Consider the following 23961-nt stretch of genomic DNA (forward strand, 5'->3'; position numbering starts at 1 on the left):
GTTCCCATAGCAAAGGAGACTCAAATAACAAGGTTTATGAAGATCAACACAACCATACTTAAAAAAAAAAGGAGTTGCAAAGAGCAGCACTGTAAAATATCCTATGCTGTATGTACAATACAAACCTTATAGGCAATGTGTCCTGATCAATTTTAGCAGATTGGTTGCTTTGGGAAGGCAGGAAAATTAATGTTAACCATGGGTTGGGGTTTAGCTGGACTGTTTCTGGGTTCTACAAAAGGAGCCTGGCATGAATATGCAAATTGCTAACATTTATGTCTGGTCAAAAAGTACTCAGGAAGCTACTATATGAAAGGAGTATAGGGGCTAGGAAGACTGTAGGAGAATGACCTAGGGAGGAAAGAAGAGCTGAAAGCTCAGAGGATCTGGCAGAAGGTTCTAGTTTCAGCTCCTGAGTCCAGGCTGAGATAATTACATGTGCTGTTAACATTGGTTCATCAGCGGGAGGTGGTGGCGCACGCCTTTAATCTTAGCACTTGGGAGGCAGAGGCAGGCGGATCTCTGTGAGTTCAAGACCAGCCTGGTCTACAAGAGCTAGTTCCAGGACAGGCTCCAAAACCACAGAGAAACCCTGTCTCGAAAAACCAAAAAAAAAAAAAAAAAAAAAAAAAAAAAGGCAGAACTTGGTCACCTGACCTGGCTCTTAGCCAAGATGGTGGCGAAGTCACCTGAGTTCAGTCAAAATGACACCAGTCACATGTTATATAGGGGCTGGGGAGATGGCTCAGTGGTTAAGAGCACTGACTGCTCTTCCAGAGGTAGTGAGTTCAATTCCCAGCAACCACATGGTAGCTCACAACCATCTGTAATGAGTGGCGCCCTCTTCTGGCATGTGGGCATGCATGGAGGCAGAATGTTGTATACATAATAAATAACATTGGCTCATCAGGATGGACCTGGTCCATGACAAGAAAGGAGCAAGTCTGCTCACACACTTCCTTAACTATCAAAGTCTTATTCAAAAAATAGTAAAGCCAGGTATGGTGACACACATATCTAATCCCCGAATTTGGGAGGGAGTAAGATTAGTAATTTAAGACCAGCCTCAGCTACATAGTGATTTTGAGGCTAGCCTGGGGTATATGAGACTGTTTCAAAAAAATCAAAAAATTCTAGGCCAGTCAGTGCTACACAGCACCACTGTTTCAAAAACAAAAATATACACATATTTAAAAAAAAAAACCCAGCAAATGAAAATCAGTAAGGCCTTAAGGGCTGAAGGTATAGGTTAGTGGTAAAATATTTTTATAGAATAAAAAAAATCAAGAGAACTAAGTATCATTTAATACCTTCTGCTAGTCTGGACCACCTCACAGGCTGGCACTATTGAGCATTACTATGTTAATAAACTATGTTGGAGCCGGGCGATGGTAGCGCACGCCTTTAATCCCAGCACTCAGGAGGCAGAGGCAGGCGGATCTCTGTGAGTTCGAGACCAGCCTGGTCTACAGAGCTAGTTCCAGGACAGGCTCCAAAACCACAGAGAAACCCTGTCTCGAAAAACCAAAAAAAAAAAAAAAAACCAAACTATGTTGGAAGGAAAAGCTCCATCCTAGTTAATGTCTTCCTGTCTCTTGGGGGCCAAAATTGCAGGGGAAGGAGGTTGTGAAGATATCTATAATGTGAGCTCTGGAGGCACAATAGGTAGAACGAACGGGAAGGTGACAGAACTTGGCCAAAGAATAGATCCCCTCCAGAACAAATTCAGTGTGGAAATGGGAAAGAATGGATGGACATGGAACTGAAGGCGGAAATGATCGGAAGCTTAACAAAAAGGAAATCTCACACTAGCTCAGAACTAAGAAAACAGATCGGTGTTTATTTAGGGGTAGGTAGACTTACAAGGTCAGGATGTTCTGCTTTAACAACGGCTCAGATCCAAAGCAAACCAAACAGCCAAAAGGGAGCCCAGAGGCAAGCAGAGAGAGGAAGGAAGGGGCCAGATAAGCTTCCGCACCCAGGTAAATAGTCCACGAGGCCACGCCCCAGTAGGCGGGTAGGTATTAGCTATAACCTTCCCACAGCGTGGAACTGCTTGCTGCCTCTGAGGGTTAAAAGTGGTATCTCATAGTATAATGTAGCTTGTAAGGAAAGCTGAGCCTGCCTGGAATACAGCTGCCTGAACATCTGTACTACATGCCTGAAAACACAAGAGCTCCCATCCACAGGCACCAGCTTGCCACTCCTACCTGCCTATTTCTATGTACTGAGCCAGCCCCACATATTCTCTCATGTCTCATCTGCGAGGAATTCTGGTCTATCCTTAAGACTTATTTTTTCCTACTGATGCTTTCTCCTGGACTCAGCTAAAGTTTTTTTTATTATCTAGGTGCTGACTGTCATTTAAAACAAAACTAAACTGTTATCTACCTCCATTCCCCAAATCTAACATTTTATATGCTCCCTCAGCGGCACACACTTTTCTCAATCATAGTGGTCAAGCCCTTGGGGAAAAAAAAATCACAGCCTATTTGCCCATCTGTATATACATTAGGCCAGGATTAAGGTCAGTTCCCAGTAGCTAGCACAGTTACCCTACACAACAGAAGCTCAATCAGTAGAGGTTATATGAATAAAGTATTGCTATATATACTACAATAGCCATAGAGAAACGAAGCAATAGCAATTTAGTCCCAAATACTTATAGGATATTTTTATGCATATTAAGACAGGAAAGAGGCAGAAGGTCCAACATCTGAGGACATACTCTTCAGCCAGGCATCCAAAGGAGCTACCATAACTTAGAATGGTTCAAAATAAAAATATTCCATTTTATTCAAGTAAAATGTCTTGCCTGAAATGCCCTGCTCACATGAGGTTGTATTTTATGAAATGGAAGCTTCCAAAGTTTTGTTTTCTAGTGCTAACTGCTAAAAACAACTTCCTCCTAGCCCAATTACTCTCTAATCTCTAAAAATAGTACTGTAGTCATACATTCCTGTGTTCATCTACTCAAAAAAATCTACAACCAAATGGCCACCTCTTTGTTTAGCAATATTTTGAAATTTTAAAATGCATATATCCTTTGACCTAGCAAGTTCCACTTCTAGAACTTTCCCTTACAGATAAACTTTTCACTGACCTAAATAGCATCTACAGGGAAGAATGTATAGCATTAACATTTTTGGGTGGATAGGGTCTTCCTCTATAGCTCTGAATGGTCTGGAACCCCTATGTGGAACATGCTGACCTCAAATTAGCAATGATCCTACTGTCTCTGCCTACTAAGTATTGGGATTATAGATATGTGCCACTATATCAAGCTAGCTAGTAGAATCAATGAAATTTTAACAATCAGAAACACAAACACTCATTAATAGAAAAACAGTTAAATGAATTACAGTACATCTCATAAATAATAAGACTATTTAATCCCAACAGTTAAAAAGAATGACATGGTTCTCTATGAACTAATTCCAAATAATCTCTAAGATACATTAATAGAAGGCAAGCATTTGCAACTGTTATTAAAGTTCAGATATATATTATATATATATATTTTATATATATATTAAAGTTCAGATAAAAGATATATTCCCACACATTCTTGTGTGTAAGCAGACACAAAATACATAAAAACATATGCATAAACACACAGAATAAGGCACTAGACCAGTCAAATTGACAGCCAGCAGGATAGTGGTTTAGGAAAAGATGGGCATGAAGGAAGTGGAATGTTCATTGAGCACAGAATTGCTGCTTTATTTAAAAAAAAATCTCAATATGAATGGCAATAATAGGTGTACAACAATCTGAACACACTAAATGGCATGGTAACCATTTTAACATAAAAGTTAACATGGCAACTTTTATGTGTATTCTGACTAAAACAAATTTAATATATACTGGATCTTGTGGTACATGTCTGTCAATCCAGCAAGGAAGGCAGAAAGATTACCAATTTAAGGCTAGCCTGGGCAACTCAGTGAGATTTTTGTCTCAAAATATACTTAAAAATTTAAGATTTACTGGCTTTATTTTATGTTTATGAGTGTTTTGCCTGCATGTATGTATGTGTACCACATGCATGTCTAGTACCTACAGAGATAAGAAAGGATTCCCTGGAACTGGAATTATGGATGGTTATGGATGCTAGGAACTAAACCTGGTTCTCTGCAAGAGCAACAAGTGCTCTGAATCACTGAGCCATCTCTCTGGCTTCTTTAAACACACTTTAAAAAGGGCCAGAGCCCTTATAGCCTTAGCTGACCTAGAGGTCTGTCTCTCTGCCTTCCAAGTGCTAGGACTAAAAGTGTGTGCCACTACACCTGGCTCTTTGAAAAATTCAACACACACTCTTCTACACTCTTGCCATTTTATCAAAAACCTGCTTTTGTGAAGATCTGCTGTGTTCAAGTCTTGTGAAAGCACTGTAGCCCACATCCATTAAGGAGAAAAATGCCAGTTCCAGGTCTTAGTAATGCCCCTAGCTCAAAAAAGCAGGTGCTCAAAACAGGTGAATGAATAAGTGCTAGTTCAAAGGACCACCATCAAATTCCCCAAATTTCAGGAAAAACAAAACAGCTTTACAGAGAAAATAGGAAAAACATAAGAGATACTTTGTTTATCTAAAGAAAACAGCATTTGAAAAATTTGAAAACCGAATGACTAGTTCACCCAATGACTAAGACAAAACCCAAGTGTTTTCTAGAAACCATCCCACCACCAAACAAAATACAAAAATTAATATTTTTGAAAACACAGGGCAACTTTAAGAGGGAAGCGGGCAATAGAACACATATGACATGAAACCTCTTGGGCCTTCTACAGACAGGACCAGGAGGCCAAGGCAGGAGAACAGGAAAGGGAAAAGGGAAGAATGAGCAACAGAACAGAATACATATTTTGTAAGCTAATTAAAAAAAAAACTATCTAAGGGCTAGAGAGACATAAATAGGCATGACATCAATTCTAATATCCCTTAGTCTCTTTAGTCTAAAGCGTGCACACCTGCCTGCCTCTGCCTCCCTAGTGCGCTGGGATTAAAGGCGTTGCCACCAACACCCAGATTTTTTTGGGGGGGGGGTGGGAAGAGAATTTAAAAAACAAATTTAAAAAGGAATGTGAAACCCATGAACTTATGGTGTACATTAAATATGTATATATTATAAATACACCAGTCTTTTCAGAAAGAAAATGAAAGTGAATATCAAAGAACTCTGAGTAGAAAAAAAAAACTTTATTTGTGTTTTGCCTGCATGTAAGTTTATTCCCATGTGCATGCCTGATGTCTGTGAAGGCCAGAAGAGACCGATCCCCTGGAACAGTAGTTATGCCTGGTTGTGAACTATGGGAACTGAATCTAGGCCCTTTGCAGAGCAGTAAGTGTCCTTTTTTTTTTGAGACAGGGCTTCTGTGTATCCCTGTCTGTCCTGGAACTCTGTAGATTGAACTTACAGAGATCCACTTGCCTCTGCCTCCTAAGTGCTGGAATATAAGGCATGCACCACCACTGCCCGGCCATGCAGCAAGTTTCCTTATGTTTTTAACCACTAAAATATCCCTGTAGCCCTCAGAAAACACTTTCTAAAAGCAAAATAAATCCTAAATACTTTTAGTGAGTACATATTACACATGTGTGTACTACAGTGCATATGTGTAGGTCCAAGGACAATTTGCAGAAGATGGTTCTCTTCTACTACATGGCTCTGGGGATCAAATTCAGGTCATTAGGCTTGGTGGACATATTTTTAACCCATTTAGCCAATCACTGGGCTGCCTGAGATTTTATACAGTAGAAAGACAAGCAGTATCAAAAACCGTGACAGAGTAGGAAAATATCTGTACCATGACAAAGAGTTAAATCTTTAATATATTAAGAGTTCTTAGAAAGATTAGGCATTTAGTTCAGTGGCTCTAGAAAGTACAAGGCCCTGGTTTCTTAAAGATCCATTTAAAAAGAAGTATCTTGGGGATCTAGAGAGATGGTTTAGCAGCTAATAGCGCTTGCTGTTCTTGCAGAGGACCTGTGTTCAGTTTTTAGCACTCATGTGACATGGCTTACAACTGTCCATATCTGCAGCTCCAAGAGGATCTACCTCTGTCCTCTGCAGGTACCTGCACTCATATCCCTAAAGACACAAACAGGAAGACACACTCACACACAAAATTAAAAAAAAATACTGTGATGGAATAATGAATACAGAAAATAAATACAAAAATTTACATAGGCCAGATACAAATGGCCAATGATTACTGAGTTTCAACTTTATTAATAATGAAAAGAAAACTGATTTAAAGTTATCTATCTAAATTATAAAGCCCAAGAACTGAGACAGCCATCTGGAAAGGTGATATGCCAATACCTACCAGTAACAAAGTTTTATCATTTTGTTTTTTGAGACAGGGTCTTGCTATGGTAGCCTTAGCTGGCCTGGAAATCGCTATGTAAACTAGGCTGGCCTCAAACTCACAAAGATCCATCTACCTGCCTCTGCTTCCCAAGTGCTGAGATTAAAGTGGTATACCACCATGCCTGACAACTTTTTTTAAAGGAGAAAAGATATGATATTCTTTACAAGTAAAGACAAATTCTATTGTTTGAACTCATATGTTTTTCTCATTTATAAGTAGTAATATTTTTAATAAAAAAATTATCCATCTTCTCTATATTTCTTTGTAGAAATGTGTAGTGTCATTATTACCTTTTTCACAAAGGCATTTGCAAACTGAGAAAAATACTATAAAAAAAAACACAGACCACTCCCAGTTCAACATCTACCAGAAGAAACCCATCTTTGCTGCTATTACAATTAGTCTGCAGAATTCCCGAGAAAAAGCACCAGCCATATAACTCCCACCAGCATAAATAAGTGGAACACAAAGAACAGTCAGCCAGGTCTGGAGCATGCCCTATCATAGTAAGTAGAATGACAACTAAAGTCACAGGAACAAGAGCAGAACCAAACCTGGGACCTGGAGACAGTGCTAAGGTCTTCATTTCCTTCTATTCTCCTCCACCTAAAACTAACTCCCCCAGATAAATAGGCTATTGAGTATGAGGTAATGTGTATGAGCTTTATGTATATAGCTTTATGAAGTGTAATAAATACTAGATACACAGAAAAGGCTACTTGGGGGTCTGGGCTGAAATCACAATGCAGCATGTGTGAACAGTCAACATTTTCTTTTGTAGAAAATGGGAAAAATTTAAATGGAATTATCTGTTTTGTCTCAAAGAAATTCAGGTGACAAAAATATCAAATGTGGAATAACCACTGATTTAAAAAAAAAGCTTGAGGTATCTATGCCTGATCATGGATGAGAAATTACAGAACAATTCACTCTAACAAAACTAAAGTCAACACAATGGTACCACAGTGCAGCAGGTCTGTCACCTAAATATTAGGTCTACAATTACTTGGCTCTCCAACTTTTCCAAAAGCACTTATTCTGCTCTAGAATCACAAGAGCTGCAAGTATCTCTGAGTGCACTCCATCACAGGAGCACAGAAAGCAAGCACCATTAGCTACAGTTTCCACTGTTCTGTGACACTTTCAGAAGGGTACCCTTCTAGGAGACCAAATACCAGTTCCTGTATCTGAAAATGCAATACACCACCAGTAAGTCATTTAGCCCAAAGCAAAGCAAAGAAATCATGCTGAAGACCACTAGGTAAGAGCAGCAGCATAGGTGAAGAGCTCAGGACAAGCGCTCTCCTGCTTCAAGGTGAACTGAAGCTGCAGATCACCAGTTCCAGCTCTAATCTGACACCCACCCCCAGATAACATTGTGGCTACCAAGTAACTCTACCCAGACTGAACTGACCTTTCAGGGCTCAGGGAAGTGACTTTTTTTTATTATATGGCACAGTTTGGCCCAGTTATGCTTTTCATCTTTGGGGTACTTTTATACTGTCCAAGAGTAGTATATCTTTTTTTCCTTTTTTTTGTTTTGTTTTAAAAACAGATGGCCAAACCAGGACATATACTAAAAAAAAAAAAAGGAAGGTTACTTACCTGAGCCCTAACATCCCAGCTACCATGGAATCCTGTTGGAGCTGGTCTACAGAAGCAAGGTGTATTCTGGGGAGTCACATGTCACATCAAAGCAGGAACTGGTGAGTCTGTATTTTTATGGAGCCTAAAACAAAGAAAATTGTAAGTTGAAAGTCCCCATTGAGCTGCACTTTTTTTCCCCAAGGCTTTTGGGACATTTTGAAGATAATCACAGACAAAGTACTATGTTACTTCCCAGATCATCTAGTTAGAAGCAAAGAATAAACTGCAAATTACTGCCACGTGACACAGAATGCTAAAATAAAAACAAGATTTATGCATGTCAGAATCAACACTATCAAAGGTCTAGACACCTCTGGGGAACACTTTGAAACTACAATGCATACCACAAGTGGTGATTTCTGGTATTTCTTCTACCACATCATACAGGAAAAGTCAAGGATAGAATGTGTTCAAGAGTTTAGGCAACATCAGAACATCACCACAAAACAAACCACACCAAATCCAAAAGCCAAGTCTCTCTTTTGCTTCCAGCAGTCAAAGCTGCAAGGAACTGTTCTAATATCACACAATTTCACCTTGAGATAAAAGACAAAAAGCACCAGGAGAGCCAAAGCTATCATCCAAAATAGAGAAGTCCATCTCTAACCAATTACTTTAAGCCTCTCAAATCAGTAAATCTCAATGTCTATAACACATTGTATTAATGGGTCTTTTGATTTTTTTGTTATTTTTCTTAAATTTTTTGAGATTTTATTTATTGTTATTTTATATGTATGAACATTTCTCTAAACGCATGTCTGTGTACCACCACCTGCATGAAGTGCTTGCTGAAGCCAGTAGAGGCCATCCTATCCCCTGGGACTGGAGTTATAGTGAGCCTCTATGAAGGTAGTAGAAATTGAACCTAGGTCTTCTGTTAGAGTAGCCAGTGTTCTTACTGCTGAGCCATCTCTCCAGTCCCTGTTGTTGTTTTTTTGGGCAGTTCTGTTATATAGTTCAGGGTATCCTCAAACTCAGATCTTCCTGCTTCAGCCTGTCTTGTTTTTGAACACATGTTCAAATAAGGATGTTGCCATCAAGAAAAACCATCATTTCCTAGTTAAAACCTATATTGTGCCATATTAGCTAACAGATACCTTGCTCTTTCAGCAAAGATATCACTAATAGAAAAGCTTACATTATACAACTTAAGACTAGTCACTCATGGAGTCAAATCCAGATGAAGGGCAACAGCAACCAAGTCCTTGGCAGCTGACTACCAGTTCCCTAGATGATGCCTATAGTTATCTTTTAAAGCTCAGTAAAACCTCTTAATTCCCATAATTTCCTTAAGTCATAGAATTAAGTCATGGAACACTTTGAAATCCCAAAGTTAATATTTTTTGAATATCCGCCTAATAAAAATCAAACCAATACCTTGTTTAGGAGGGTCTGCAAAGTCACAAGTTCTCAAGAACAGTTTTACCTACAATTTTACTCGTCCCCCCCCCCCCCCCCCGTAGTGTTGGAACTGAAATCAGTGACCTCCAGGTGCAAAGCAAACACTTTACTACTGACAAAGCCATGTTTCATTAGGAGCTGAGCTAAGCTTTATTCTAAGCTCTTAAAAAGTTTGAGATTTTTAACTTAAGGTTTCACAGGGAAAAAATTAAAAATGAGTAGAATTAGGTGAAAATCCAACAAAAATGTTCATACTATAATACCTCCATCCAAGATAAGCACATTTTTACCAAGGCTTGGTCAATAACAGGAGTCCAGACATCCATAGTACTGGCAAAGAGGTACCACATGCTAGCAGAGTGCCAAGAAGAAGGTTAAAACGCCAGTATTTACTCTGGTCATACTGCCCCCTTTAACATGGAAATAGGCATGTCTGCCTTCTCTCAGAGTCTTGCTATCACTCAGTCATCCCACATACTAATCGAGTATTTAAGCCATCACAAACAAATCAAACTTTCAATGGAAAATGTTACTTGAAAGATAAAAGCAGGAGAAAACTGTGGAAACGAGAAGAGCACACACATCTTCTGTATAAGCAAGCCCCAGAAGAAGGGAACCATTGACATTAGTCCTTCCTGAAATGAAGAGTAGGCAGTGCTCTGATTGGATAACAGCAGAGTGACTACAAAAAGCTGTGATGGGCACTGTTCTCTACCCAACAAAAAGATAAGTTTCTGTCAGCCACATAGCCTAGTCTGCACAGGTGTTACCAAATCAGGTGATGAAAATGAGGTACTTTGCCACTTCCCTGGAATTCTCCAGTAGAGGCTGTGCTTAAAACATTGGCTACTACAAATGTCATTGTCCACGATTCTCTGTTTCCCAGAGGTAACTCAAACAGCCTGGTGATAAACTGTTCTTAGCCAATTAAAAGATTATTACTGACAGTCACCTTTAGGAAACATAAAAGGTTCCAGGAAACACAGTTTACCATGCAAACAAGTTAACAAGTTTACCACTGCTGTTCTTTATTCTAGGTTAAAGAAACAAACTTCTCAGGAGTGCTTGGGTGGAGTTGGGGCACTGGTACATGGGACTGTAGTCGGTTTTTCTTTCAAACTCCATAGCTTTGCCTCCCTGCCCCCAGTAGATTAGGCCTCATAGAAGCAGATCAGGCAGAGGGAACAACTCTATCTGGAAAATATAAACACAGATTGCAAAAATGGATCATAACCTTCCAAAATTGTTGTGGTCTATGTGGTGCCCCAGATGTACCTCAGGATTCAAATAGCAAGAAAGAAAGAGTAGAAAGCCAGGATGTAGCTCAGTGGACGGGTGATTGCCTAGCATGAACAAGGTCCTGGGTTTGACCACCAGTACAATAATAACAAAAAAGAAAAAATTCTCAGAGTACAACTGACTACATGATGCTTTCTTCCTAAGTGAAACAAGGAAATAGGAATATGTGATAGATCAATGTTAGCAAGAAAACCATACAGATTCTTCAAACTCTTAGGATACACAAACTCAACTCTCAAGGACACACTAACTTTAGATGTCACCAGGCACTTTGGAAAGAAACTGTATTCTGGAAGTTGCTTACACTGTTTGGAGAGCTAGAGGTACAACAAATAGCTAACTGGAAGGGCACCTGAAAAAAGCACACACGTTGCAGAATATGAAAATAAACTAAAGATTCCAACTCTGAGTTCAGGCTCAAATGTACAAACCTTGGAATCTTTGACAAGCAAGGCTTGCGTGTGTTTGTGAAACTGAATGAGCTCTGTTGATCAGCTGCTCAGCTGCCCTGCCATGAATGGGTCATGTGTATCAACTCATTTTAGATCATTTGTACTTCTAAACTGTTTGGATTCTTTAAGGTTCTGACATATCCGGGTAAATAAATAAAAGCAAGTGTTTCCTAAGCTTTCTGCATAAGATCTGAAGTTAAAAACAAACAAAACCAAAAGCCCATAAATAAATGTATTTTTCCAAATCCTTGTGGAAATTCCCCAAAGGCCTAAATAATCCAGACTTTATCTTTGTATAGAGATCTGGCATATTTCAAAGGACCCCAGAGGTCAGCTTAATCATGTTATTAATTGAAACTGATATTCACATGACAATTCCAATCACGAACTCAAAATTCTCTTCTACAGTAATAATTACCTATTAGTACAATTTTACTACCCAGGCCCAAATTGGCTTCATTTATATAGCATAATAAAATACTTAGAACTTGTGAGAGTTCTACAACATTTCAGCCACCTAGCACTATAAATTAGTCCATTATGTTTCATGATCACCATCAACCATCCTGTATTTGATCCTGTTGTCTCACTGTTTGGGGTAATGATTCCCAACACTGGAGACAACATGCAAATGGCTCAACAGAGTCCATTTGTGTTCCTGGAAAAATAACCATGAGTCAGGAATATCAATTTTGTGGTGGAACCCATTTTTGCTGTGATCAACCCATACCCAAACACACAAGGAACTAGCACAGAGTTACTCCTAGCAAGCTTTACCATTCAGGGGTCCATATGTAGCAATGTCATACAGAGTCTTTATTGTGAGAGCAATCTTTTTAGACTCCATAATGACTTTAAACCGTTAGTGCAAAAACCTCAGAAATATTGTCAAATAAAAGTCACCTGTGTTTTATTTTAAGTGATCTTACTATAATCAAACGAAAGAGAATGAACTTTCAAAGATAATCTACAGGAGTCACAATGATGTGATGAACTTGCCCCATCTGGTACTGGCGATCCTGAACGCTCCAGGACGAAGAAAGCCCGTAACATACAATGTCCCATTCCACTTATGTAACTGGATGATCGCTGGCGAAGAAGGGGGGTGGGGTGGGAAGACGCTCATATTCCGAAGCCACAGCACAGCACCCCCAAAGAACCAGAGCACCCTGAGGGCATGGTCTCAGGAAGAGCTTCAGGTGCTGAGGAACGCACAGTCCCCTTCCCACGGTCCCTGATGAGAACTATAACCATCTCTTTAGATGAGTTGTGAGACCCAGAACATAATGTCTAGTCCTTTATGTGGGTGGACAATAACCCCCACCTACTTGTTCCTGCCAAATGGGGAATGGAGCTAGAGAACCGAGTCGCTTACAGTGGGGGCAAAAAGTCATGGAATGGGTGAGGAGGAGGGGGGGAGCAAAGCCTGGAGATGGGGGTAAGAGCTCAGAAGCCCTTGTGGCGCACTCTCCCAACGGGAGGTGGACTGCGCACGCGCGGTGTGTGTGTGTGTGTGTGTGTGTGTGTGTCTGTGTGTGTGTGTGTGCGCGCGCGCGCGCGTGTGTGTGTGAGAGTGAGAGAGAGAGAGAGAGAGAGAGAGAGAGAGAGAGAGAGAGAGAGAGAGAGAGAGAGGGAGGGAGGGAGGGAGGGAGGGAGGGAGGGGGAGAGGGAAGAAGAGAGTGAATGTGTGTGTGTGTGTGTGTGTGTGTGTGTGTGTTGGAGGGGGAGCAAGTAACAGGAGGGAGTGCGCGAGGGAGAGGGGACAGCGTGATCCAGGGAGAGGCTGGGACCGCGGGCGCGCGACGTTGCCGCGGCCCAAAGCCCCAAGAAGGGCAGGAGCGCGCGCAGCCCCAACTGGCGAAGCCCAGCCGACAAGGGCGCCTGCACAGCCGAGGCCCAGGATGCGCACAGAGGGGGCGGGCAGCGGGAGGGCGTCATTCGAAGGTGGCTCCAGGGAGATCGTGCTGAGGACGGTCGCTTGCGACTGAGGGTGACGAGTGGAGAAGAAAGCCGCCACCGGTGGCAGAGGGAGGGGGAGGGTAGAGAGGAGGGACGCCATCCGCCAGCCTTGTCGCCCGACCCCGCGGGCCCCTCCCGCGCCACGTCCCGCCCCTACCTCCCGCCCCCCCGGCAAGGGTCCTCGCCCGCGGCCTTGGCGGTCCCACTCACAGTCTCTCCTCCTCGCCTCCTCCTCCTCCTCCTCCGCTCGGCGCGGCGGCGGCGGCGGCGGCGGCGGCGGCGGCGGCGGCGGCGGCGGCGGCGGCGGCGGCCATTTTCCGAACGGCTTTTACCACAGCCCTCTCTCCGAGAGGAGGGAGCGCGCGCGCAACCGATGCCGGGACCCCGCACGGCTGACGTCGCGCCCCGCCCTCCCGGCCAGCTTGAGCACTGCTGCACCTGCGCGCCCGTGCCCCACCTCCGGCGCCTAGTCAAGCCTACGCTCCATTGGCTGTGGCGCCCAGTCTGGGGCGGAGCCTTAGAAGTGACGTCCCCAATTGGCAGGAGTTCCTGTCTGTTTAGGCCAGGGAAAAGGGGGCGGACCCCATTCAGTCGGGATTGGTGGCAATCGACTGTCATTTGGGGAAAAGAGGCGGCAAGGGCACAGAAGGGATGGTTTTGTGGGCGGCATTTCAATGCTAAGGTTTAATGGAGCCCCTGTGGATGCTGTCGCGTAAGAAAGCCTAGGCTCTCGGTGCCTATTAGCGCCACCCTGCTGAGCAGTTGACCCTCCTCTATCCGCAAGCACATCCGCATCTGGTATGCTGCAATAAGCATTTGACTGCACCAGCATTTTCTTAGTATCATTTTCAGTAGAAGCAGCAAAGTTGCCTGCTGAGAAGCCTGACATTGTTCCAAGCAAAGGGACTTATTTTAAGGGGCCTACCCATTGTATTAGTTCACTTCATTTCTAGATGTCACGCTCTTTGGGCCGACAGTAAACTCAACATATCAAACCCTGGTCTTTGCAGACTTCTACGGTAGGAAGATGGAACATGCCAAGCCCATATGAGATCTGCCATTGTTGGATCAGATGGTTAGCACTGTTTTTGAAGACGTAATTTGGGACCTGAGACCCAGCAATCTGAATTTAAGAGAATGATGGAAGGTTTTGGTAGTAGGGAGTCAGGTAAGAGTGTCAAAGCAACCTTACCCTGATATCAGTTATCATCCAAAACTCCTTGTGTTAATCTTATGCTTAACAAATTTGGGTCCCCCCTCCATTCATTTACTTGCTTGGCACTGTTTTAGTACTGAACAAGGAGACAAACTAGAATCATGGTAAGGAAGAGTCAGACTAAACATACAAGTAAATAGAACTTAAATTTTTACATAGAAATAAAGACTCTGAAATAGATAAGGCAAGTATGATAGGAGTGCTATTTAGAAATCCTCTGGTTTTCGCCTTCATGCCTCCCCCCAATATAGGTAACTGGGGAAAACATTCTAGGTAAGTTTAAAGACCCTAAGGAAGGACTGCCTGACTTATCAAGGAGACCAGTGTGACTGAAGAGAGATAAATGGTAGCCTGAGCTACCAAGAGAACTGGGTGACTATTTCGAGATGAGAAGTCCTTGATAGATATTTGAATTAGTAGCTGACATCATGAAACCTATGTTGCAGGTGGAGAATGGAGAACTGGCTGTGGTGGATACTAGACAAAACCCAAGAAGCCCATTGAGAGGAAAGAGATGATGGTGGCTCTACCTAGAGCAGTAGCTGTTGAATTCTGATAAGTTGTGGTATTTAAGATGTATGTTCAAAAGTAAGCCAAAAGTATTGGATGTCAGATGGAAAGAAAGAAGAAAACAAGGATGATGGCTGAGTTTGGGGCAGGATCTCCCAAGTGAATTTTTTTTTTCCACAATGGAGAAAACTAGAGGATTCTCAGCAATTACATGGTCACTCAAAACCATCTGTAATTTTAGTCTTAAGGGATCCGGTGCCCTCTTCTGACTACCATGAGCACCACACACACACATGTGGCGCACATACATACACACAGGCAAAACACTCATGCACACAAAATAGTAAAATAGATAAATGCAAAAAAAATTTAAGTGGGTGTGATCACAGAGTGGTACAGACTGTTCCTCTGTGTATAAGTATGACTGTGATATGTATATAAATTATCAACATGTTTGTTGGTGTGAGAGCATGCAGGTATTTGCATATGCAGAGGCCAGAGGAGGATGTAGGGTGTCCTGCTCTATCACTTTCTGCTTGTTTCTTTGAGAAAATGTCCCCACTGAAATTGGAAGTACACTGACAGCCAACAAGTTCCAGAAATCCTCCTATCTCTGCTCCCCACAATACTAGGGGTTCATGTTTATGAGTGGCCACCTGGATTTTTAATTTATGTATTTATTTTATATGAGCGCTCTGGCTGCATGTACTTCTGCAGGCCAGAAGAGGGCATCAGATCTCATTACAGATGGTTGTGAGTCACTAGGTGGTTGCTGGGAATTGAATTCAGGACCTCTGAAAGAGCTGCCAGTGCTCTTAACTTCTGAGCCATCTCTTCAGTCTGAGACTTTTAAAAACAACTTTATGAGTAAACTTATAAACATAAGTAAAATGATAGAAAGGTACAGCTTGCCAAACTAACTATAGAAATAAATAGTCTGGATAGAGTTTCATAACCTTGAAGAAAGTATGTTTAATACCCTCCTTCCAAAAACAAACAACAAAAAATAAAACAGGCTAGATGCTTTACCAGATAAATCCTACCAAATGTTTAATGGGTTGGCAGATTGGATCATGTATTGAAAAGTAAGAACTTTGGTCACATTTATTTTATTAAAATGAAATAACTACTATAATAACAAACTGAGAAATATATGACATAAGTTATGAAAACAAATGTGAAAGTTTATTTTCTGGACAAACTGAATCCAGAAGTATATGGTTACATATCATTGAGTAGTTTCTTAAAGATTTACTTTTACATTTGTGTGTTTGTGTGTGTGTGTGTGTGTGTGTGTGTGTGAGAGAGAGAGAGAGAGAGAGAGAGAGAGAGAGGTGCAGGTGCCTGCAGAGACCAGAAGATGGCATCAGACCTCTGCAGGTGAGTTACAAACAGTTATGAGTCACTGAACATGAGCGCTAGGATCCAAACTTGGGTCCTCTGCAAGAAAAACAAACATTCTTAACTGCTGAGCCTTCTCTCAAAACCCCACCATGTTGAGCTTTATTCTAAGAAAACAAGTATGCTTTAAAATTAGAAATCAATTACAATTTTAAGAACAAATTATGTGATTATCCCAATACATGCAAGAAAAAGCATTTGATAAAATTCAACACCTACTTATGATTTTAAATACACCATAAAGAACTATAACCAGAACTAAGGTCAGTGGAGGCCATTACTCTGAGCAAAAAACTGTGGGCAGAGGAAGTGGAGGTTAGAGAGGACTAGAAGATAGATACTTTGCTGTGTTCAAATTGAAGTCAAGAGTCCAAAAAATGCATAGCAATAAAACCTTTTACTTGGAGAAGCAGTACCATACTCCAAGGAAGCATCATCAACATCACCACCAACAGCAACAGCAGCAGCAACAGCCACCCCACCAATAAATGAAGGCTTAACTATCGGCCAGAAGAATTTTAGGAAACTGGGAGAGACCTTCACCTGGCATAGCTGTCTCTTTGTGGGCAATCTTCACCTGAAGTCTCTTAGGAGAAAATGAGGAAACTTTTTGTTTGAGAAGCAGGCAAAGTTTTCGTTCTTAAGGATAAAGGCTTTGCCTTTATTTGCTTGGAAACACGACCCCCAGTGAAATTTGCCAAAGTGGAGCTGGACAATATGCCACTCCATGGAAAGCAGGTGTGCATGCGCTTTGTCTGTCATAGTGCATCCCTTACAGTCCACAGCCTTCCTCAGTATGTATCCAAGGAGCTGCAGGAAAAAAACTTTTTCGTGTGTGGCCAAGTGGAGAGGGCTGTGGTCATTGTGGATAACTGAGGAGGGCCTTCAGGGAAAAGCATTGTTAAGTTCGCAGGGAAGCCAGCTGCTGGGAAAGCTCTGGACAGACACAGTGAAGGCTCCTTGCTAACCACGTTTCCTTGGCCTATGACTGTGGAGCCTGTGGACCAGTTGGATGATGAAGGGGCACTTGTAGCGAATCTGGTTATAAAAAAAAAAAAAAACCAAAAAACCAAACCCAGCAATTTCACAAGGAGAGAGACCAGCCACCCAGATATCACCCGCAGGAAGACACTCATTAAGATGGAGAAGCAACAGCTGCATCAGGTGCAGCCAAATATCAGGGAGGCTTGTGAGAAGCTGAATATGGAGATGAAGGCAGGACACCAGGAGCACCAGGTTGTGCTAATGAGGCAGGGTTTGATGAGGTGTCAAGAAGAGCTTTAGAGAATGGAGGAACTGTGTAACCAAGAGGTTTAGAAACAGAAGCAGCTAGAACTCAAGCAGAAGATGACTTCAGGAAACTTGAGGAAGAAATACAGCAGCAATAAGAAGAAATTATGTGGTGACAGCAGGAAGGATTTAAAGGAAACCTTCCCTGATGTAAGAGAACAAGAGATATGGATGGGCCAAGGGCATAAACAATGGAGGCACTGCTCATTTGCCAACTGGTACCCCAACTCCTCCAGGATCTGCCATTATGATGCCAGATGAAACCCTGGGATTGACCCTACCAACAACTGAATGCTTTGGCCAAGCTGCCACTGTTAAGATTCCAGTCACACAGCGGTGGCAGCACTTCCAGGTTCCAGGGCCACACACGTGCAGACAAGCGCTCAGGCAAAATACTTAGCCGCCCCAGGGACCTTAAAAGGCCCTGCATGACTTACGTGCAGCATGATGCAGTTATATAAGCCCTTGAGCACATGTGTGAGTTCCGTCATCTGTGTATGACATAGTTACATCAACACTCTGTGTGCATGTGCTAGGCAGCCTTTAAAAGCTGGATGTGCAATCTTCAAGTTCTCTTTTCTCCACACCGATGTCCCCAGGCCTGTTTACGTGTCTCCTCTAATAAACTCTTAAGTGGTTTTGTTGTGTGCTTTGTGCTTTGTTCTCACCCATGCTAGGTAATTTCAGCCACAAATCAAGGAATTGATGGAGCTCCCCCTGCATTCAACTGTCCAGTTCCTGGAAATGAATTTGCTCCAAATAAAAGCCGTTGATACTAAATAAAGTTGCAGTGTTTAGTTTTCTGCAACCCTTTAAAAAGGGCCATTTTTGGACTAGCCAGAATTCTACCTGGAAAAATGTTAGGGGTTCTTCCCAATAGATAAGTCTTCCCTGTCTGTAGTACTCTAGGGAGTATGCTAGGCGCTAGAGGGCAAGGTAGGGATGGTTTTTAACAAATCAAAGTCTGTGGTATATTGCTTTATCAAGTCTGTCTCATGTATCCTGAAATATATCGATTATTGAGGGCCTGGAGAAGCATGGCAAAATGGACTTAGAGCTCCATTAATCTTTTTTTTTTTTTAAAATAATTTCTTTATTTAATCTTTGGGAATTTTACATCATGCACCTCAATTCTGCTCACCTTCTAGGCCCTCATATTCTTCCCTCACCCCTGCAGAACCCCTAAAAAAAAGTTTTAAAATTTAAAAAAGTCAAACCAAAGCAAAACAAAACAAGGAAGCAAGGAAACAAACAAAAACAAAACAAACCTCTTCACTTCTCTATCTTTCCTGCCTCTCCAACACCTCCTCATTCATTCTGGTGGCACTGGGAGCCACATGTGTTACTCAGTATACTCTTTTGTCCAATCAGCTTTATTTGCAAAAGTTTATTGCAATAAGTCACTGGTCTGGTTCAAGGCCTCTAGTACACCATCAGTTCACTGGGTCCCCACCAAAACTCCTCTTGGATATCCTATGGCCACCCCAAGTAATGGAGATCCTGCAGGTATCATTCCACGAGACCAGTCCCTTCATGAGCTCCAGCAGGTCCTAGATTGGGTATGTTAGGGTGGGCCAGCCCAAAGCCCAGCTGTGGGCCTGGGTGGTAGCTGGAGCTCCATTAATCTTGATCATTCCTGTTTTCTTTCTTTTCTTCTTTGTCCATCACATTTTAATTACTTTTATTAATTAATTTAATTAATTACGTTTATATCCCAGAGACACTGCCGTATGTACCACAAAACTTAAACATCCTCCAGTGACCTAGCTCAATTCCTCCATTCACTCCCAGGTGAGAATTCAGAAAAATGTCCACAGAGGCTATAGTATACATACAGATCTGTTTGGTTGAAAGTATCACCTCAGCTCCCTGGCACCCCTTTATTCAAAGAGTCTGGAATGTTTGGTTGGGGGCTTCACCCCAGCCACTGGCATCCATTTTGGAAAGTTGGGTGGAAAGTTCCATTTTAAAGACCCCTCCCCTGGGAGTTGCCTCAGTCCAAACTCCACCTCTGAGAAACCCACCAAATGGTGAACCCTCCTCAGGGAGGGTCAAGACCACTTGCACAGGCTATTTAAACTGCCCCCCAGAGAACGAACACGTGGTTGTTCTGGTTCACTTTTTCCCTCTCCGTGTTTTCCTGGAGGGCCACCTGGGAGAGCTGGCATCCATTAAACCTGGGCTTCTTTTAATTTGGTTTAATTTGGTCTGATTTGGATTACTGCATCAGTGGAGAGACTTGTTGAGCCAAAAAAAAAAAAAACCAACTTAACAAAATCTGTTATATCTCATATATGACCCTTTCAAGTCCTAAGGAAGAGATTTTATCTTGGATGTTTTCTTTTATTTTTTATTGTTAATTAAATATATCTATTTATTTTACATCCTGACTGCAGTTTCCTCCCTCCTCTCCTCCCATTCCCTCTCCCAACCTCCCCTCAGTCCCCCCACCCACTGCCCCAATCCTGAACTCAGAAGTTCAGAAAGGGGCAGGCCTCCATAAGTATCAACAAAGCTTGGCATATCAAATTGCAGTAAGACTAAGCACCTCCCCTTGTATTAAGACTGGGCAAGGCAACCCAGTATGAGAAGCTGGGTCCCAACAGCCAGTCAAAGCACTAGGGACAAAAGGATGCTCAATCGTGCCACAAGGACATGTGCTCAACTACATTCATAGCAGCTTTGTTCGTCATAGCCAGAACCTGGAAACAATTTAAATGCCCTTCGACCAAAGAATGGATAAGGAAAATGTGGTACATTCACACAATGGAGTACTACACAGCAGAAAAAAATAATGACAGCTTGAATATTGCAGGAAAATGGATGGAGCTAGAAAACACTATTTTGAGTGAGGTAACCGAGGCACAGAAAGACAATTATCACATGTACTCACTTATAGGTGGTTTTTAAACATAAAACAAAAAAGCCAGCCTTCAAACTACAATCCAGAGAACTTAGACAACAATGAGGACACTAAGAGAGACTTACATAGATCTAATCTTCATGGGAAGTAGAAAGTAGAAAAAGACAAGATCTCCTGAGTAAACTGGGGGCATGGGGACCTTGGGGGAGAGGCAGGGAAGGGAGCAGAGAAAAATGAGAGCTCAATAAATATCAGTTAAAAAATAATGCACAATAATAATGTTAATTAAAATTTATTCTTTAAAAAAAAGCATTAGGGACAGTCCCTGTTCCCACTGTCAGGATTCCCACAATTAGACCAAGCCATACAAGCCATATATATGTAGAGGGCCTAGTTTGGTCCCATGCAGGCTTCCTGTTGTTGGTTCAGACTCTGTGAGCTCCTATGAGACCAGGTTAGTTGATTCTGTGGGTTTTCTTGTGATGTCCTGTAACACCCAATTCTGTGCTACCCCCTTGGTACAGTTTGTGCGCCACTGTACTGTACGCTAGTTGGGCAAGGGCCTGGAGATTGAAAGAACACACAAAGAGACCTGAGTCATTTGAAAGGACAAGGTTTCTACCATACCCCAAAATGTGCCCCCTTTCCAGTCATCTCTTTTAGTGCTCTCCCCCTCCCAACCAGATTACTCATGTTCCCATGAGATCTCTTCTATTTCCCCTTCCCAGGGAGATCCTTGTGCTGACCTCTGGACCTTCCTTGTTACCTAGCCTCTCTGGGTCTGTAGATAGTAGCATGGTTATCCTTTACTTTACAGCTAAATACACTTATAAGTGAGTGCATACCATGTTTGTCTTCCTGGGTCTGAGTTATTGTTGTCTGTTTTACCCTTTTGGCTTTTGGGGGAGCTAACCACTCACCTCTGAACCAAATCACACATGGAATCTTATTCTTAGTTATCAATACCTGGCCTTAGCTCAGCTTGTTTCTTGCCAGTTTTTCTTAAATTATCACATCTATCTTTTGACTCTGGGCCTCTTCCTTTTCTTACTTCTCTATGACTTACTTTCCTTCTTACTCTACAGATGGTTGTGTTGCTGGGTGACTGGCCCCTGGTGTCTTCCCCTCCTTTGTTCTCTTGTTGTTTACTCATTTTCCTCATTTCTTCTTCTATTTATACTCTTCTCCGCCAATGCCACCAATCCTTCCTCTTGCCTTTCTATTGGCCATTTAGCTCTTTATTAGGACCACTAGGTGTTTTAGACAGGCAAAAAAAATCACAGCTTCACAGAGTTAAACAAATGCAGCATAAGCAAAAGCAACACACCTTAAAATAATACTCCCCAATAGGTTACCTCACTCAGGATGTTTTTTTCTAGTTCCATCCATTTGCCTTCAAGTTTCAGAATGTCATTGTATTTAGCAGTTAACAATACTTAATTGTGTAAATGCACCATATTTTCTTTTCTTTTCTTTTTTTTTTTTTTTTTTTTTTTTGGTTTTTCGAGACAGGGTTTCACTGTGGCTTTGGAGCCTGTCCTGGAACTAGCTCTGTAGACCAGGCTGGTCTCGAACTCACAGAGATCCGCCTGCCTCTGCCTCCCAAGTGCTGGGATTAAAGGCGTGCGCCACCATCGCCCGGCACACCATATTTTCTTTATCCATTCTTTGGTTGAGGGGAGTCTAAATTATTTTCAGATTCTGGCTATTATGAATAAAACATAGTTGAGCAAGTGTCCTTGTATGATTGCACATTCTTTGGGTATATGCCCAAGGGTGGTATCACTGGGTCTTGAGGTAGATTGATTCCCAATTTTCCGATAAACCACCACATTGATTTCCAATGTGGCTGTCAAAGTTTGCACTCCTACCAACAATGAAGGAGTGTTCCTCTACTCCACATCCTCTCCAAGATAGGCAGTCACTAGTGTTTTTGATCTTAGCCATTCTGACAAGTTTAAGATGGAATCTCAGAGTCATTTGATTTTCATTTCCCTGATGGCTAAGGATGTTGAACATTTCTTTAAGTGTTTCTCAGCCATCTGAGAGTCTTCTGCTGAGAATTCTGTTTAGATCTGTACCCCATTTTAAAATTGGATTATTTAGTTTGTTGATGTCTGGTTTCTTGAGTTCTTTATATATTTGGAAAATTAGTGCTCTGTCAGATGTGGGCTTGTTGAAGATCTTTTCCCATTCTGTAGGCTGACATTTTGTCTTATTGACAGTGTCCTTTGTCTTACAGAAGCTTTTCAGTTTCATGAGGGTCTATTTATTAATTATTGACCTTAGAGTCTGTGCTACCAGTATTCTATTCAAGAAGTTGTCTCCTGTGCTAATACATTTAAGGCTATTTCCCACTTTTTCTCCTATCAGGTTCAGTGTGACTTGATTTATGTTGAGGTCTTTGATCTACTTGGACTTGAGTTTTGTGCAGGGTGATAAATATGGATCAATTTGTGTTCTTCTAAATGCTGAAATCCAGTGATACCAACACCATTTGTTGAAGATGTTTTCTTTATTTCATTGTATATTTTTGGCTTCTTTGTCAAAAATCTGGTGTCTATAGGTGTGTGGATTTATGCTTGGATCTTCCATTCAATTCCTTTGATCCATCTGTCTGTTTTTATGTCAATACCAGGCTGTTTTTATTACTGTAACTCTGTAGTAGAGCTTAAAATCAGGGATAGTAATACCCCCAGAAGTTCTTTTTTTGTACATAATTGTTTTTAGCTATTCTGGGACTTTTCATTTTCCATTTGAAGTTGAGTAATGTTCTTTCAAGGTCTGTAAGGAATTGTGTTGGAATTTTGATAGGGATTTCATTGAATTTGTAGATTGCTTTTAGTAAGATGACCATTTTTACTATGTTAATCCTACCTGTTGCAAGGAGAGGGCCCACTTGTTCATCCTGGCTGCCCAACTAGCTTAGCCCCGAAATAACCACACAGAAATTGTATTAATTAAATCACTGCTTGGCCCATTAGCTCTAGCCTTTTATTGGCTAAATCTTACATCTTGATTTAACCCATTTCTATTAACTGGTATATCGCCATGTGGCAGTGGCTTACCAGGAAAGATTCAGCATGTCTGTCTCTGGCGGCTCCATGGCATTCCTCTCCCTGACTCTACCTCCTTTCTCCCAGCATGCCATTTAGTTTTCCCCACCTACCTAAGTTTTGCCCTATCAACAGGCCCAAAGCAGTTTCTTTATTAACCAATTAAAGCAACACAAAGACAGAAGGACCTCCTACACCACCTACCAATGCATGAGAGATCTTTCCATCTTCTGATATATGCTCCAATTTCTTTACCCAAAAATTTGAAGTTCTTGTTATATGGGTCTTGCACTTGCTTGGTTAGAGTTACCACCAAGATATTTTATAGTATTTGTGGCTATCATGAAGGGTGTTGTTGCACTGATTTCTTTTTCAGTCCATTTATCATTTATATATAAGGGGGCTACTGGCTATTTTTTAAAAAAAGTTAATCTTGGATCCAATTACTTCACTAAATATGTTAATCAGTTGTTGGAATTCCCTGGTAAAATT

General features: G+C 41.7%; 1 protein-coding gene and 1 pseudogene across 1 annotated transcript in view; one reads left to right on the forward strand and one right to left on the reverse strand.

Moving 5' to 3' along the window:
- Nucleotides 1-13544, reverse strand: part of LOC121440267 (methyl-CpG-binding protein 2) — a 71540-nt gene extending 57996 nt beyond the window's left edge. Inside the window, exons 1-2 of the mRNA XM_041641024.1 lie at nt 13344-13544; nt 7981-8104 (exon numbers count right to left, since the gene is read on the reverse strand). Of these exons, the coding sequence (XP_041496958.1) occupies nt 7981-8006 (26 nt within the window). The 5' untranslated portion in view covers nt 8007-8104; nt 13344-13544. The remainder of the gene's footprint in view (nt 1-7980; nt 8105-13343) is intronic.
- Nucleotides 13545-16637: 3093 nt separating this feature from the next.
- Nucleotides 16638-17950, forward strand: LOC121440285 (annotated as a pseudogene).
- Nucleotides 17951-23961: the final 6011 nt, after the last annotated feature.

The sequence above is a fragment of the Microtus oregoni genome, unplaced genomic scaffold (assembly GCF_018167655.1).
Source record: "Microtus oregoni isolate MIOR12 unplaced genomic scaffold, Mior012 000067F_001, whole genome shotgun sequence".
Lineage (NCBI taxonomy): Eukaryota > Metazoa > Chordata > Mammalia > Rodentia > Cricetidae > Microtus > Microtus oregoni.